The 18,329-nt window shown below is 42.2% G+C and overlaps 2 protein-coding genes across 6 annotated transcripts in view; one reads left to right on the top strand and one right to left on the bottom strand.

Moving 5' to 3' along the window:
- Nucleotides 1-11,292, bottom strand: part of RRP1B (ribosomal RNA processing 1B) — a 34,428-nt gene extending 23,136 nt beyond the window's left edge. Inside the window, exons 1-6 of one of the 2 annotated variants that reach the window (XM_005306820.4) lie at nucleotides 10,814-11,292; nucleotides 9,886-9,982; nucleotides 7,271-7,628; nucleotides 2,408-2,490; nucleotides 895-952; nucleotides 160-245 (exon numbers count right to left, since the gene is read on the bottom strand). In XM_005306820.4, the coding sequence (XP_005306877.3) occupies nucleotides 160-245; nucleotides 895-952; nucleotides 2,408-2,490; nucleotides 7,271-7,628; nucleotides 9,886-9,894 (594 nt within the window). In that variant the 5' untranslated portion in view covers nucleotides 9,895-9,982; nucleotides 10,814-11,292. Of the gene's footprint in view, nucleotides 1-159; nucleotides 246-894; nucleotides 953-2,407; nucleotides 2,491-7,270; nucleotides 7,632-9,885; nucleotides 9,983-10,813 lie in introns of those variants that run through there. The other variant, XM_042860631.2, reaches the window with a different exon arrangement.
- Nucleotides 1-18,329, top strand: part of HSF2BP (heat shock transcription factor 2 binding protein) — a 133,573-nt gene that overhangs the window by 73,909 nt on the left and 41,335 nt on the right. For 2 of the 4 annotated variants that reach the window (XR_010594894.1, XM_065578261.1), the window contains exons 1-2: nucleotides 11,242-11,440; nucleotides 14,985-15,135. Coding sequence is in view for 3 of the 4 variants with exons in the window: in XM_065578261.1 (XP_065434333.1) it covers nucleotides 11,405-11,440; nucleotides 14,985-15,135 (187 nt within the window). In the remaining variant the exon portion in view is untranslated. Of the gene's footprint in view, nucleotides 1-11,241; nucleotides 11,441-14,984; nucleotides 15,136-18,329 lie in introns of those variants that run through there. The other 2 variants (XM_065578263.1, XM_065578268.1) reach the window with 1 other exon arrangement.

Raw genomic sequence — 18,329 nt, 5'->3', positions numbered from 1 at the left:
TAGCAAAATCCTTTCGCTATAACATATGCAAAGACATACAAAGAGATGGCAACTCTCCAGTACAGCATCATCATGCTTTGTCCGTTCAAAATATATATATCAAAAAGAAAAGAAAAAAAAAAAAACCCAATCCCACCATCTGAAAAAAGTTAATATTACCATGTAGTATTTATCAAGGCGCAATCTGTCTATCCCATTCCATTCACGGTTCATGGTTTGCCAAAAGGTCTGAATGAACAGGTGCTCTGCAACAGAACAAAAATAGTGAATGTGCATGTTCAACACCAATACTATTTTATGATACTGAAAGCAGCCTAGAGAGACTACTTTTCCAACTTAATTTTTTTTCACGCTTCTCTACATACTGGTCCAGCAGTTTCAGCACCAGCCTAGAAATACATACTCAAGATTGTTGTGAGGATAGATACAATACAGACTGTAAGGTGCTCAGATACTACAGTAATAGGGAGCAAACAAGTACTTTACATAGATAGGTGTGGCAAACAGTTACAGTGACTGATCTTTGTAAAATATTAAATGCAAGTAGAAAGGCAATCTTAGGGTTTTGTGTTGTTACCCATCATTGTAATATGAGCACGTTTTATGTCAGACTGGTAATAAGCACACGTTACCATACTGCAAACAAACTTTATCAAGACAAGTCTAGATATAAATAAGAACTGATTGGATTCTGAACATGTGACAGAGAGCTGCCTCATATATTGCAATCACAAACAAATCTTGGATGACAGCTGGAAAAGAACAATGACAACAAAATAAACAACAATCCTACCTGTCTCTGTTCTGGACTCTGTGACAACTGGCTAAAAGTCCCAAAATATAAAGGCACTTTGGAGAAGAAATAGAGAAAACAAAATGAAATAGTAAACTTACGAGCCTCTATATTCTGAACGACATGGATAAGTTGGGAGATAGTACTTGCTAGTTCCTCCTTAAAAATATAAAATAAAATAAAGTTAGCACCTTGTTTCAGGGTTTAGCCTCCTTCCGATCTGCAGCAAAACAACATTGGTTAATCTAAACTTTTAAATTAACTTTACACTAAAAAAATTGTTGAGTTAGGAGGTATCTGAGTCCATGTTTCCACACACAGAATCTCATGTAGTTGTGGATATGACAAAGCATCGCCGAGCTTGAAAATGTTTTTTTAACCTACATTGTCGTGCTGTGGCTGCACTTCTGTTAGTATGGATTACACATAAGAGAAGACTCAAGGATACCAAGGATCTGCTCATCTTGACAAGTCTACAAAAGAACAGCTTTCCAGCAGCAGACAAAACTAGATTATCAGGAGAATAAATGCACACCTTTGAGTTTACACATCTGTATAAAACCTTATGGGCACTTATAATATGTAGTCCTCAATTATATGCCGCACACACTGTATTCTTTACAAAATGAATATTGGCTATACAAACGGAGATTTAAACTGTTGCAAGGAATGAAGTTACTAGGATTAGGAGTAATTTTAAGGTCAGGAATCAACATCTTCCTCTATGCATGCTTGCATAGTGTTGAGCACAAAGCAGCACTCAAGGTTCAAAGAATCTGCAGACAATGTAAGGGAAGAAAGCTGGCACTGGATGGAGTACCACACAGCCCACTTAGAACTGACGGTAAAGGAGAAAGTTATCCAAACTTCCTGGCCAAAGTTGTTGCACAAAAAAAATAGTTACCTCAATAGAATTATTAACCTTTAGTTTCCTCTCCATCCCCAACCACCTTAAATAAAAAAGAAGGACGAGGAGCTACGCTAGAGTCTTCCAAAATTCCAAATGTGGATGACAAACTGTAAAGTTCCCTGCTCCCCCAGGATAGAAACTGTACCAATACTGACTGAAGTTGCAGAAAATTATCGTTGAAGCCAAATGGCAAGCGAAAGAAAGATTGTCTGAATCCCTCGTGACAAAGAAAAGGGTTCTCTTCTGTAGCCTGACACGAAAAAAAAAAAAAAGGCAAGCAAAACTTTCAAACTGGGTTAAATCAGCGGCCAGGATATGATGTAGTTAAAGGATTCCTACTTTGTTTACAGAGGCAACTGTGGTAGGGCATACGCAAACCAATACAATTCCAGGGGGTACATATACAAAATAAAATTATTTGAAGGAAAAGGTTTTACATTTCCCTGGAACAGGCTGCTGAAAATTCCAAGTCCAATTACACTCCCATTCAGGTAAATCTACAGGTGCCTCCTTTTAGTGAAGGACTGCCAGTTGCAATTAACTCTCCCACATGCGCTTAATTCCAACTTATCCTTATGAATGAAATGTGGCAAAAGTGTTAAACTGGGTCAGTGTTGCTACCCAAAATGAAAGGGGACTACATCTTCATGGTGCATTTCAGAAGGATATCCATTATATACACAAAAACCCACTGGATGACACACCTGTAGCAGAGGTTTATCCTGCATCCACATACAGTAAAATAGTCCTTTCCATATTTTTAATAATTCTTCTTGGCTGAAGCCACCTAGAGTGCAAAAAAAACAAAAAATTATGCATAAGAAAAAAAAGACACTTCCACCAAACGCTTACAAGCAGATTTCTAATTTTCCCCTCACCCTCTTCCACCCCTTTAAATTCCTTTTGGGCAGACATTTTTTTCTCCTATTTTGAATGGAACTGAAGCTAATATGACGGTTTTGCATATGGAAAAATGTGGTTAATGCAGTGATACAGTGCCTTTAAGCCTCCAATTTGTCTCATATAAAGTATATAGTACATTAACAAGGGTTTTGAAGAAGTCAGATGGGAAAAACCTATTAGTTCATTCTGATCCATCCCCCTGCCAGCACAGCATTGCACTAAAAGAAAACATACTATAGGGAACAAAGTCCCAGTGTTATTTTTAAGTGAGGGCATCATATTTAATATTGCATGGAAAGGATGAGAGGGGAAGAGAAAGACTAAGTACCAACCAGGGAGAGTAAGTGACTTTCTCTGCACTAAGAAACACGAACGCCCAATCTACAAATTCAGAATGGGTCTGTATTTTGGAATCTTATTTTAATGTGGTTCAAACACTGAACTGATTTCTCAGTGGTCAGCAGACGTGGATGGGATAAAACGATGTTAGAACGCAGATCACTGAATCACATTTAATATTTTTGAGCATGACTCAGTCCTAAACATAGATAACGAGGCGTGCTTGTGGCACCTTAGAGACTAACAAATTTATTTGGGCATAAGCTTTCGTGGACTAAAACCCACTTGGAGACTAACAAATTTATTTGGGCATAAGCTTTCGTGGACTAAAACCCACTTGGAGACTAACACATTTATTTGGGCATAAGCTTTCGTGGACTAAAACCCACTTGGAGACTAACAAATTTATTTGGGCATAAGCTTTCGTGGGCTAAAACCCACTTCATCAGATGAAGGGATTTTAGCCCACGAACGCTTATGCCCAAATAAATTTGTTAGTCTCTAAGGTGCCACAAGAACTCCTCATTATTTTTGCTGATATAGACTAACATGGCTACCACTCTGAAACGTAAACATAGATAGTAATTAAGTTATTTTGATTGTAGTGAGAGTTGAACTCTTACCAATAGAAACCCCATGCACCACACTGCAAAAGTTATGTTTATATTAGAACAAAGTGTTTCTTTTCCTGAGCTTGCACAGCTCCTTTTTTTCTGGTTTAAAACACACTCTCCACTGTGTTTTTCTTTTAATTTGATACACTGAAGTAGCATTCCCTTTCTGTTTCGTAATCTCCTACATCAACATGGACTGTTCATTCTTTCTCCTTCCCACTGTATCTTACCACTTCTATGTACACATATTGCTAAATTTCCCTTGACCATGTTTTTAATAAAAGTTTCACTTTATATGTAGCACAAGTCAAGAGATACCTCTTAAAGGGCACCTATATGCGAGTCTCTAGTTATCAGCAAAATATGGCATATTCCCTTTTTTATTAAATCAAGCTGCACAAACAAATATAATGAAAATATTTTAGTCACAAATTAAACTTGAGGTACAATATTACCTCTTTATTTTAATTGTTCAGAGTCTTTCTGATAGTACTAAAAATTCAAGAGTCTCTAATTTTGACTAGAATTTGTGCAGTTGTCTTACACTCAATTCCAAGATATGGCATGTGGACTTTTAAGAAAAGTAACTAGAATCAGTGGAGCCAGTTGAACACCTACATATTTTAGGTTCTCTATTATTAGTGATGCTAAAAATAGTGCTCAGAGCCTTTTAAGTATAGCAGAGTGATACTAAGGTTTAGGATAGGATTTATCACCACAAGACTTGAGTGCTAGTTGAGAGTCCCTATCACTACTGTACCATATCAAACACACATTTCAGCCTGATCCACCAACATTTCCAAATACAGGAAATAGAAGTGGGTGAGAGAAACATGCAAAGTGCTACATGTGAGCCTTGAAAAACCATCAGGCTCAAATCGTAAGTTGTAATCAAAGGAGACTTATACTCAACATCAACATTTTAAAGCTGTGCCAGCTTCAGCCATCCAAGCAAATGTTCAGAAAAGACGGTGTTTTGAGACAATAAGATTGCCTTTTAGCTGGTATATAGCTACATGAGCAAGTTATGGGAATATCTCAGCAGGATCTGCTCCTCCAAAATCTTGACAAAATTAAACAGCTCCCTAGCAACTGTAAATGAGATGTGACTATCAAGCCAATGCATCTTCAGTAGAATTCAAGGTAGACCAACCTTCTGAAGATAAAAAATGGCCATATATAAATTAAGAATTGTTATTTGGAGTTTTACATAGATATCCTGTTATAGGTTATGTGTGGATTACAAAATAATTGTTTCGGGTTTTTGGCAGCTTCTCTGAAACACAGGCTTTGCTACTTGAAAGATGTTTTTTCATATGGATACTGAACCTGGGTCTGCTGCTTTACACCATTTTAAGTACACTACGGTCATCAATTTACAATAGTGTAACAGAAAGAAGGTCTGAGTGTATGTTCAACCTTCATTATAGAGTCATGACTGCTGCCTCCATAATAAGGCCTGTCACAGATTATGCCAGTTGTTACATTTTGAAAAGGTCAAGGGGAACTTTTTCATGGGTAAGGAGACAGACTTTTAAAACATTTTTATTTCACAAGGGTAACATTTAGAATGCAACACTATCAATTCCTCATGCTCTTTTCCCACAGGTGGATTATTAAAATATCATCACTTCATGTGTATGTTATAACTGAACCCCCTATATTAGTGATCGTAGTGTGCATAAGATGAGGCCTGCATTAAGTTATAGGTATCTTGTTGTGAAGGGGCAGTGTTTCAGTTAGTGCGGGTACAAATAGATTGTTAGCTACAGCTCAGAAATGGCCCTTCTACAGTGTGGGGGGATGTTGCCCTGGGTTATCTGCAAACCTGCAGTGTAGACAGAATGACGTGTATGCAGGCCCATAACCCTCTCCTTGGATTGTGGCAAAGTCCTGGACGGAGTAAAAACATGCTTAGTCTGTCTACACTAAGGGTATGTCTTCATTACCCGCTGATCTATCCAGTGGGGATCGATTTATCGTGTCTAGTCTAGACACGATAAATTGACCCCCGAGCGCTCTCCCGTAAACTCCTGTACTCCAGCGCCGCGAGAGGCGCAAGCAGAATCGACAGGGGAGCGGCAGCAGTTGACTCACTGCAGTGAAGACACCACAGTAAGTCGATCTAAGAATGTCGACTTCAGCTACATTATTCACGTAGCTGAAATTGCGTAACTTAGATCGCGCCCCCCCAGTGTAGAACAGGGCTAAGAGGTCAAAACAGGCCGCAACATATGTAGCGAGATGGAAAGAGGACCTAAAATCCCTCTTTCCATTATAATTGCAGCCGAATAGTAAGACATGCAATATGGTTGTGCACCAATCTTGTTATAATATGGCCTGGTATTGCTAACATTGATGGGACTGAATTCTGCCCATACTAGCTATACCAAGACATTTTCTAACAAGTTTGGTACACAGTCATATTGTAAATGGGTGCTACCATGTACAATTGAAGTGTAGACCCTATTGAATTGTCAGGCAGAAAACATGTAACAGCTATGAATTACACCCATTCATCTCAGGGTAGGTCTATACTGCAATGGTACAGCTATGGAGCTGCACCTGTGCTGCTGTAGTGCCATAACGTAGATGCTTCTGACATTGATGGAAGGAGTTTTTCTGCTGATGTAGTTAATCCATCTCTCCGCAAGGCAGTAGCCAGGTAGACAGAGGAATTCTTTTGCTCACCTAGCCACATTTACACTGGGGATTAGGTCAGCATACCTATAGCATTCAGGATGCAAAGTTTTACAGAGCTGACATAGCTAGGTCGATCTAATTTTTAAGGGTAGATTAGGCCTCAGTCTGTTGTCAACTCTAAAGCGTGTTGTCACTTAACGTTTCCTCAGTCATCCAACTAGGGTGCTTCATTTGCGAGCTCAAATGCTTGTATCCATCTGGCAACCATAACTGGGGTTGCATGCAGTTTCAAAACATAAATTCAATGAACAAGCTTAAAAAATTCATTCTGGTTCTAGTGATACTCCCCATTTTGAACACAGAATCTCTCTGAAACCTGTAATATTTCTAAAGCCGCAAGAAACTTAAGTGCACCCACTGTACATATGGTCCACTGAGGAAATGTGATTGTCCATGTTATAGTACTTGAAGTCTCTATGCTCTTAAGAGCTGCTAATCATCCCCTCCACACTTGTAGAACTATATTTCAGGAAAAATGCTTCCTGTGGTAAAAGTCAATTAAAAATAATATAAAATAAGGACATTGGCAATACTAATCCTCCCTAGAAAAGATGGGAGAGTACAAGACACCCCACTCCCATCTCAGCAGCAGTATCGCTTACTCTCTCCTAATTTGGCCCTGCTGTACCACACGTGTCAACCCCACATCTCCATTCTCAGAGGCTCCCAACAACTCCACGTGCCTCTCACACATTCTATGACTCCACTTCCTTTTCCTAACCCCACTGGCCCTCAGCAGTCTGCTGCCAGTGCCGTTGCCAATCCCATATGCCTGCCCTACCTACCCTCATTCTCTAATGTCGATGCCTCCCATAGCACCATGTGCTTGCCTCAGTCGCTCCGACCCTTATCCCAGTCATGTGCGTCTCCTACGCCCACCGCGTCTCCGCAAAGTTGCCACTGCCCCCACTACTCGTCTCCCCTACCCACCCTGGGGCTGCCTGCCCCAGCACCACGTGCCTGTCCCACCGCCGCCGCCCAGCACCACGCGCCTCTCCCAGTCTTTACCCGCCGGGCTCTGGGTCCTGAGGCTGATGTAGCCGCGCAGCTTCTTCACCGCCCGGTCCCGGCTCCGCTTCTCATTGGCAGCCAATCTCTGCGCGAACTGGATCTCGGGCGGCTGCACGGCGGCAGCAGCAGCGGCGGCGGCAGGAGCCATGGTCCCTGCTCCACCATCCCCCTTCGCTCCCCCGCCCTCTGCTGGGTAGAAGGCGTCCCTCCCGCCGGCCCGCTGGAACCGGCTGACGCGTTCCATCGAACGCCCGCTGATTGCGTCACAATCGCTCTCTGTCGCAAAAGTTCCAGGTCTCTCCGGGGAGGGTTCTGCTCTTAAAGGGCTAGTAGTCACTTGGAAAGGTGCTTCCTCCTGCTGGGAAAATGTGCCGGTTGCTTTGTGCCACTACACACTACGTACATTTTAACGATCCCCTCCAAATGGCTTCCGTAGAAGCGGTTCCCTAAAGTCCCCTCGCACTTTTGCTGGATACAGATGCTTTTCAGAATATAAAGCACTATCTCGTCCCTCCGGCCACTGGGCACTGCGTTGCTTGAAACTCTAGATTAGGAGAAACAGCTTCAGGGACTGAAAAATCCAGGCAAACAAGCCCCACAGGTGAAAAGTGAATGAGTTTAGGTTTTTGACAGAAATCTGAAAGCCCCTCTTTAACAAAAAGCGTTCCCCTACAATTCTAATGTTTATTTTAAATATACTAGTCATCTCTTTGCTTTGTATCAACTGCTTTGACCATCACTGCCAACTCCTATTAAGGTACACAAATATTATTATTTCCATTTTACAAATGGGGATGTGAGACAGCAAACAATGTAGCCATTGCTACAAATGGATATATACAGGTGAGTCATGTCTTCCTGTCTCCAACTATTGGCGTGGGCATCACCCACACAGAGAAATTGTCATGGTCAGGAGGGCCTTGAGTTACGGAAAGTCAAGAAAACTCTTGTAGGGACTCAAGTTGAATTTAGATCCCCTAAACGCCAGTGCAGTGCCTTAATCACAAGACCATGCTTCCTACTTTGCAATTACACAGTGTTTTTTAACTTCAAAACGTTATATGGAAAACAGAGTCTGTATATGCAGTTATTTTGCCAAATCAAGAAGAGATTGCCTAGATCTGGTCTTCTATTCTCATAAAATACTGCAATATATTGTCAGTCCACAGAATCCAAAACACACAGGCCCAGGCTCAATGGGAGTTAGGCACCTAAATACCTCTGAGGATTACAATGGAGACTTTTGCCTGCAAAAACAGAGACAGCACACTTGACACGCTAATTTTTCTACATTCTTTCAACAGCACATACCTCTGATTTTTTCTTTCAGACTATGTATTTTTTCTAATCTTCCAGATATCATGTCATGCACATTAAGCAAGTACATGAAAAAGAAAATGTCTGCAAAATGCTTTGAATATTTACCTTAAGTAGTTAATTTATTTGGGGGAGATAGATCAGTTTTGGAAGTTACTCTGCTCAAAAATGACTCTTGCCAAGTGAAAGCCAGGGAACTTCATCCTGCAATAAATTCTGTGTGGCTGGACCTAGCTACAGGTTTGGGGCCCAGCTAAAGTTGTAGCCCTAAATGTTTGTAACAAAAGGGTGAATTCTGACTTTTACTCAGACCTTGTGACTACCTTCTACTTTAAGGCACACAATCAATTTTAAATTCACACTTCTGTTTGAAACTGTTTATATTTTCTATAGTTACAAGTAATATCTAAGATTACTAGAAATGACAGAGGAATACATATTTTTTTTCCAGCTTGCTTACTTTGTGCATTTGATAACACTTAAGGCTCCATCCTACAAGCTGTTCCACAGGGACAGTGGTAAAATCACAAAGAGTAGAGGCAGTATTCAGGGGTAAGTGTATAAAAAATTAAATGTTGTTTAATTAAAACTGACTAGATTGCAAATTGGCAGTGTCTTTGTAACCTCTCAAGCTTAAGCTTAAGCTTAAAACATTTTAACAATTTCTGTGATTCCTCCATTAAGCCCAGTGTTGTAATTAATTATATTTTTAAAAGGCTGTAATGGTGATCTGGGGAATTACAGATCAGTAAGACTTACATCTATACCCGGCAAATTATTTGAAACGATTAAAAAAAAAAAAAAAAAAGCACCTGGAAGGTCATGGTATGATGACAGGGTCTAACCAGCATGGTTTCCACACAAGCGGATAAAGGAGAACCAGATGACAATTTATTTAGATGTCCAAACAGGTCTTTGACAAAGTCCCACACAAAAGACTATAAGAAGCTAAGCAGTCACGGGGTAAGAGGCAAAGCATTGTTATGGATCAAAAATTGGCTAGGAGAAAGTAAGCAAAGAGTAGGATTAGTTGGTTTTCCTTAGGGTAAAAAGTTAACAGGGTGCCTTCAAATTCCAGAGTAGGCCCTGTAGTATATTAAACAATGGTCTGGAAATAGTGGTGAGAAGTGAGGTGTAAAAGTTGCAATGACAAAGTTATTTAGGTTAGTCAGGAACAGAGAGGACTGTGATGAACTTCAGAGAGACATCAACAAGCTAGGCAAATAGGCAACAAAATGGTGAATAAAATTCAGTATTGATAAATGCAAGTAATATATACTGAAGGGAAACGTTACCTTATACATTGTATAGAGTCTAGATTAACTCTCTCAACCCAGGACAAGGACCTGGACATCACTATGAACAGCACAATGAAGCCTTTGGCTTCAAGAACTTAGTAAAATAAAATAAAATTAAAAAAAGAGATTGATGGACAATTATATCAAGAATATGGTAAACATTTTGAAAATAATATTAAAGTTGATGTTTCAAGGCTTAAACCAATTTTTTAGCTATCAGAAACTAAGATGAGCACTAATGTGGGACAGGACAGGTTATCCCACATCTGCCTACTGCAAGCGCTCTTACACTTTGCTCTGAAGCATCTTGTGCTGTCCAGTGTCAGAGATGATACTGGACTAGTAGGGCCAGAGACCTGATTCAGTATGGCACTGGCACTCCCTATGTTACATTGGCCTCATTACCACTACAAAAGTGATTTTTCCTCCCTTGGTATTCTACTGTTGAGAATATCCTACTTCCACTTTAATTGAATGGTCTCGTTAGCACTGACCCCTCACTTGGTAAGGCAACTCCCATCTTTTCATGTACTGTGTATATGTATCTGCCTACTGTATTTTCCACTCCATGCATCTGATGAAGTGGGTTTTAGCCCACAGAAGCTTACAGCCAAATAAATTTGTTAGTATCTAAGGTGCCACAGGTAGTCCTCATTGTTTTTGTTGATACAGACTCACACTCGGTGGTTTGAGCATTGGCCTGCTAAACCCAGGGTTGTGACTTCAATCCTTGAGGGGGCCATTTAGGGATCTGGGGCAAAAGCAGTACTTGGTCCTGCTAGTGAAGGCAGAGGGCTAGACTCGATGACCTTTCAAGGCCCCTTCCAGTTCTAGGAGATGGGATATCTCCATTAATTATTATTATACAGCTACCCCTCTGAAACTAGACATCAAACAGCTGCACTTTGTAGAAAATCCAAGTTGCCTGCTTTCATTCCTCTTCCTATTGACTTTACTTATTGTTACTAGCTAAACTCCCGCTCCCCTGTTTGTTCCTTTGGAGCTGAAACCTCCATAGGTATCAGTAGCCACCTAAAAACCAGCCCCCAGCACCAGAGCCATCCCTACTCACACAGCAGTAACATCTGTACCCAGCGCCCAGCCCAGGCACAACGGGCGCTAGCAATAGGGCAGGTCCTTATACCAACCCCCTTCAAACGCTCCCCCTTGATTGGCCAGCGTTGCCCACCGTCTGCTCCCCAAACACGCGCTCGCCCCTCTCCCAGCTACCGAGCTAGCCCAGGCACCCATGGGGGCGGGGCCCACGCGCTTAGGCGCAGCTCAGGGTAGGGGCTGCCCCGCCCCTGAACAACGGAGAGGCTGCCCCTCCCGCAGCGGGCCCGGCGCCCACGGGCTGCGGTTCCAACCAAGCCCGGGACCCGCCAGGCTCCGCCCCTCGCCTACGTGGACTGGGAGGGCGGGGCGTTCAGGGGAGTCACGTGGCGCAGAGACGCGTGGCTGGTGGCGGCGCTGCCGAGGTCCTCGCGCCGCGCGGCAGAGGGGCGAGGCCGGCACTATGAAGCGGAGCGCGCGCCCCGCAGGGGACGGGCAGGTAGAGCGGGCAGCGCCACCCGCCTTCTCGCGCAACCCCCGGGGAGGTGGCAGCGAGGGGCCCGGCCTAGGCCTCCCGCCCACAAAGTGGGGAGCGGGGCGTGTCCCCAGGTGTAGGCGGGGGAGCAGCGCCCTGACCCAGGCTGTGCAGTGCAGGGAGGCCCAGGGGCGCTGAGAGAAACAATCTGGCCAGGGAGGGGTGGCCTGACTGCCTAGGGGCTGGAGGTGGCTTTAAAGTGTGGAGAGAAATGTTGCAGGGCGGTTCTTGCGCGTGGGAGTTTTTGATCTTACACAGACCTGAAAAAGAGCTATAAGCTCGAAAACGTGTCTCTCTCACCGAAAGAAGTTGGCCCATTAAAAGATATTACCTCACCCACCTTGTGTCGCTAGTTAGTTATGAAGCAGCCATTGCCACACAGCAGCTGAGCACCACACGGTACCTTTGTGCATTAGAGAAATAGTAACCCCGTTTTACAGTTGGAGAACTGAGACACACAGTTAAATGATCTGCCCACTATTGCACAGGGAAGTTTGTGGCAGTGTCAGGAATTGATCCTAACAGGGCTTCTGAGTCTAGACTGGGGCCTTAATCACAAAACCATCCTTCTTTCCTCTGCAAAATAGTTTGTATCTAGTTACTTTCTTTTAAAAAAATATTCCAACATGTGGGAGGTTTGAAAATACTCATTTCTGAGTGGAGGAAAGAAAATTAAACTTGGCTGCTGTAACTGTCATGTTGCATGAGATGAACTATATTCACTGAGAGAACCGTAAATTAGAATTTTCTCAATTTAACATCTCAATCCAAATGTTCCAATAACAGGCTTTGTTAAATTTAGCGTTCAATACTGAATATATCCATCTTTGACACCAATTCCAAATTGCTTTCCATTTTTCTTAAAACTACTGATTTGCTGTTTCATCTTTGTTTGATCACTTATCTACCCACTCCACTGATTGGTCCCAGTGTTCATCTAAAGCAGGGGTCGGCAGCTTTTCAGAAGTGGTGTGCCAAGTCTTCATTTATTCACTCTGATTTAAGGTTTTGCGTGCCAGTCATACATGTTAACGTTTTTAGAAGGTCTCTTTCTATAAGTCTATAATATATAACTAAATTATTGTTGTATGTAAAGTAAAGAAGGTTTTTAAAATGTTTAAGAAGCTTCATTTAAAATTAAATTAAAATGCAGAGCCCCCCGGACTGGTGGCCAGGACCCGGGCAGTGTGAGTGCCACTGAAAATCAGCTCATGTGTCGCCTTCTGCACGTGTACCATAGGTTGCCTACCCCTGATCTAAAGTCTTGCTGCCCCATTTATCTTCCCCTCCCTCTGAGTCCCTTGAGATTTAATTCATTTTAATATTTATTATTTGTAATATGGTAGCACTTAGAGACCCCAATGTTGTTGATGGGCACTGTACAAACATATGACAAAGAGATGCTTTCTGCCCTGAGAAGCTTACAGTCTATGTAAAGAATGTTACTTTAATATTTTCATTTTCACTCTGTTGCCTGAACCAGAACAACTGGGATTTTGTTAAATGCAAGACAGCATGGGTGTGTTTTTGAAGTGGGGGTGGTGGTTGGGGGGAACCGCAAAAGAAACAAACAAAATGAGAAGTAAAAATGAAGAGGAGCATAGAAAAAGAGAGAAGAGAAAGAGGAGGAAGCAAGCAACCGAGAAGGGAGAGGAAATAATAGAAAAGGTGTGCGAGACATACAAATGCCATAGGTGTTGTCCTGATAGTTTAGTGGCAATGCATACTTGGAATGACCCTCACTCCCTCATCCAGCTGGAGGTGGGAATGTTGCAGAGACAGCTTAGCACTTTAGGGAAAAGGCTGCATGTATAGTTCTTTAGCAACCCCTTGTGGCTGACTGAAGGAAGTTTGTATGCAGTGTTGTAGTCATGCTGGTCCCAGGATATTAGAGACAAGGTGGGTGAGGTAATATATTTTATTGCGCCAACTTCTGTTGGTGAGAGAGACACGTTTTTGAGCTTAAACAGAGCTCTTCTTCAGAAGGAAGTTTGACAGGTTTGAGGAGGAACTGTTTTCACTAGAGGTTTCTTGCCAGCATGATAGTTGCTGGCTTATTTTAAACATTAACTGACCAGTGTGGGCATGCAGCTGTTAGGGCAGGTGGATTGGAAGGCAAGAGGTGATAATCAGTTGCCTATCTATTTGCAAATTTTTCAGGGTGACTATCTGAACATCTTTGACTAGTACACATCAAATAAAGATTGGGGGATTTCAACATATCTCTAAAAACAACAAACCACCAGACTCCTTGTTGTTTTTGTAGATACAGACTAACACGGCTACCCCCTGATACTTGAACATATCTCTAGTTTTGTGTCCTTTTTGGTAGGTGAGGTAGTCCCCTAATGCAAGGTTCTTGGAGAGGGAGAAGGGGGGAAATTAAGGTTCCTGGAAGGATTTTCTCTCCTGTCCCCCCTAAAAGAGCAGAATTTAAATAAAAAGGGGAAACAAGGGGAGAGAGAGACAACAAGAGAGACTTGTGGAAATGGACAGGATTGTAAGTAAAAAATTAGACACATATAATACAAAGTGATCAAAGTAGAACAGAGTAAGAAATATGTTGCTTCATTCTAGGGAGAAAACATTTGTGGATTTTTTTTTTAGCACCCAATCTAGTCCTTGGATGTAACATAAATATTATAATTGGATTGGTGGTTGAAATAAGCAAAATATCACTCTGCAATTTTGCAATCCTGCCTTTTGAAAGCATGTTGGAGAACAGATATTCCAGACAAAGAAAGCTGAATTACTTAGTGATAACTCTTGAATGTACAGCAGAGTTTTCAAGACAGTGCAATGTGCACCCTCACTGCTGAGATTTAGAGTTCAGTCCTCAGTTTATTTTGAAACTGAGATTTTTTTTTAAATCATGTTTTTTTTTTTAAAAACAGAGCTAATATTCTCAGGCTGCAGAATAGAAATGGATGCTATAGTAATAGCTAGGTACAAGAAGAGGAATTGCATGACTCTTACTGGTCTTAACTCAGAATTTGCTTGTGTGTGTTTTTGGTTCATCATGAAGGTTAATTTAATTTTTTTTAATTTAATTGATCTTTTGTGGTGAATAGAAATATTTCCAGTAGAATAACTATTATAGCAACATGGTTGGGGGGTGGTTCAGAAAACTTCTGAGTTCATTTAAAAATATGAAAGGTACAGCATAAGCCTTAGTATCAGAGGGGTAGCCGTGTTAGTCTGAATCTGTAAAAAGCAACAGAGGGTCCTGTGGCACCTTTGAGACTAACAGAAGTATAGGGAGCATAAGCCTTAGGACATTCTAAAGACAGTAGTTCAGCATGTGTATGACACTTGTTATTTTCAAAGTCCCGTGCTTTAAAAGACCACTAGATAACATTTCCTTTCAAAATAAAATTCTGTATTTCTGAACAGATATTGAACGGAGGGAGATGCATTTGTGGGAGTGAAGGAAGGATGTGTAACTAGAATACAAATGAGAGAATATTGCAGAGTAACAAAGATATCTGTGGTCTGTTCCATGTTTCAGAAGGTTGAGACCAAAGAGGAATTTGTTAAAGTCAGAAAGAGAGATTTGGAGAGATTGACAACTGAAGTGATGCAGTTACGAGACTTCCTACCTAGAATACTGAATGGCGATGTCTTGGAGAGCTTCCAGAAATTGGATGTTATTGAAACAAGTAAGTTGCACCACATTAGCAGCAATCATAAATACTTCCAACACTGTTTAGAACAAACACAGCCCAGTTTGTACAGATGGCTATAGATTTTTGTTGACACATTCTGCTTAAATATTTTGTTAAAGGATAACCCTGGTGTTTTTCAAAATTTCAGAATTAGCTAGACATATGTCAATCAATTAAATTTTTAAAAAATCTTTTAAAATTAGTTAACTGAAGACAAAACCTTTATTGACTCACGCAAGCTACCATTTTCCTATCAAAAGACAGAAAGGAAGAGAGATTGGGACAGAAGAAACTCATTCTGCACTGAAAACCATGAGAGAAGTGCAACGGCAAATGAGGCTACAAAGAAATTCAACCTTTTTGAACATAAGGCATATCTATCTGCTTCCCTTCAACCTTATATCACAAATTACTAGGTTCCCCCTCCCCCCCCCGGGCCCCCGCAAAATACAGGTTTTTTGAGATGGCAGAGGGTAACCCCTTTCCTATCCAAGCTTAACACCTGTGGAGAAGAACTGAGGGAGACCATCAAAGAGGGCCAAATAGTAGTAAAGATAGTGCTGCCAGTGGCTGTTGATGCATCATACATGGTTGCCAGATCCATGGTCATGGCCATTACACCTACATGGCTCTTGGTTGCAGACATCTGGTATTCCGAAAGAAGTACAAACTTCTATAAAAGACTTGTCCTTCAAGGAGATGAAGTACTTCAGTAACCAGGTGGATGAAGTGCTCCATTCCTTCAAAGATTCAAGAGCTCTGCTGAGGTCAGTAGTAAACTATTCTCCAGTACCATACTATAAGCTGTTCTAATACCAGCTCCTACACAACAAAGAATGTTATCCTACCCCCATAACTGCCAAGCAGAATAACCATCCAGGAAACAGTTTATTATTCCAGAAGAGACCCGTCATCTTCCATCGTGCACCCGAATCCCTTTCAGAGGCAGCAGGTTTGATGGGAGTGTTGGGAGCCTCATCAAGAGCAATCTGGAGTTGATCATCAGAAAATGCTTTACTCCCTTCCTGGGGGTGTGGCCAGAGATCACTGCTGACAAACGGGTGTTAAACATCATTGTCCACTGCTACCCCATCCTCTTTCATTTTTTGCACCTTACCTACCACCTTCTACTGTCCCTCTTCAGGGACTGTTCTTGCGAGTGCCTGTTACAGAAAGAAGTGGCCTCTCAGAAGCCACAGAGAAGGTGCTGCAAGAGTACAGGGGTTAGAGGCATGTGCTTTTAATTCTTCCTTATTATGAAGAAGAAAATGGGGTTTTCGTCCTATCCTACACCCGAGGAGACCAAACAAATATGTACACTGCCTCAGATTCAGGATTATTTCATCTCTTCAGGGTCAAGATCAGTTTGTGGCTCTCAACTCACAAGACAGACTTCCACATAGCCACCATCCACCTGGCCCACAGGAAGTACCTGAGATTTACAGTGGGGCCTACTCACTAACAGAATAAGATAGTGTTATTCCGGCTCTTCACATCACCAAGAGACTTCACAAAATGCCTAACTGTGGTGATGGCAGCAGTGCACCTGAGAAAGAGGGTCATCCATATCTATTCATGGCCAGATGAGTTAATTGGAGGCAGCTCACGACAAGCGACATTGACAAGTTTCAGTTAAATCCTCTGTCCGTTTTCCCAGCTGTATTTCCGGGAAATGTCCCTGTGGCTCGCCGCCTCCCCAGCTTCCATTGGCTGGGAACGGCAAACCACGGCCATTGTGAGCTGTGGGGAGCCGTGCCTGCAGACAGACAATGTCAGCAAAATGTCTCGCAGCCCACAAGCAGATTACCCTGATGGGCCGCATGTGGCCCATGGGCTGCAGATTGCCCACCACTGGCCTAATGTATACTTACTGGCCAGAGGACTTATGTCAGCGTGGGACCTCCGTGTTATTCTCCTAAAACTTATGGAACACCCCCCCCGCTTTTGAACCTGTCTCTTACTGTGCTCCATCCACCATCTCTCAAAACAATCTTTTTTGGTGGCCACCAGCCAGCAGAGTGCGTGAGCTTCAGGCACACGACTGAACCCCCTACACATTGTTTCACACAGACAATGTGGTACTGGGATCTTATGAAGATTCATACCCAAAATGGCTTCTGAGTTCCAGTTAAGTCAATTCATTAACTTACCCCACAAAACAACACTCAAAACAAAGGAAGAAGAAACTACACAGTCTGGATGTATCCAGAGCTCTTTGAAATTATACTGACAGGAATACATTTTTCAAAATGTCCTCTAATCAGTTTTGGCTCCAGCTGGTTGTTTCATCGGAAAGTTTGTCAAACTGGATAACACGACGTGTCTTGACATGTTACCAGTTGGCTGGTGTACCTCCCCCACCAAATATTAAGGCTCACTCCATCAGAACTCAAACAACATCTTCTGCAATTGCCTTATATTTCTCAAGTATTATTCCAAATTTGGGAGAGCAGTACTCCAATTTTGATTTGACTGACACAGCTGATAATCCTCATTCATACCATCTGGAGAAGATACTGTTTGTGAGTCACGTACAGTAGGATCCACGCTGGCACATACTTTAGGGACATATCTATTCTTTCTTCTTCAAGTAACTGTGGTTTCTTGAAATGATGCCATGACTTGCCTCCTTCCCTGCTTGTCAGACTCCTCAGCAGCACAGGCTTTGAGTTGCGAGGGAACTGAGGGAGAATTGCACCCCGTCTGCCCTTTATGCCCTCCTGGAGGAGCATAAGGAGGCACAAGGTGCATCTATAACCCGACAATCACTGCTGTTCAGAAAACATTCCGAGCTTGTGCGCAGGAGGGGCATGTGCACTTACAATAGGATCCACACTGACTGCAACATTTCGAAGAATCACAGTTACCGTAGGGTAAGTAAGTAATTCTTTCTTTGTGTGGCAGTAAATAGAGCCACTTTAAGAACATAAGAATGGCCATACTGGTCAGACCGAAGGTCCATCTAGCCTAGCATCCTGTCTTTCGACAGTGGCCAATGCCGGGTGCCCCAGAGGGAATGAACAGAACAGGTAATCATCAAGTGATCCATCCCCTGTCGCCCATTCCCAGCTTCTGGCAAACAGGGGCTAAGGACATAATAACATAATAGCCATTGATGGACCTATCCTCCATGAATTTATCTAGTTCTTTTTTGAACCCTGTTATAGTCTTGGCCTTCACAACATCCT

Source organism: Chrysemys picta, chromosome 1 (assembly GCF_011386835.1).
Source record: "Chrysemys picta bellii isolate R12L10 chromosome 1, ASM1138683v2, whole genome shotgun sequence".
Lineage (NCBI taxonomy): Eukaryota > Metazoa > Chordata > Testudines > Emydidae > Chrysemys > Chrysemys picta.
Note: the sequence above shows the minus strand (reverse complement) of the source record. Positions and strands in the feature narration are given on the sequence as shown.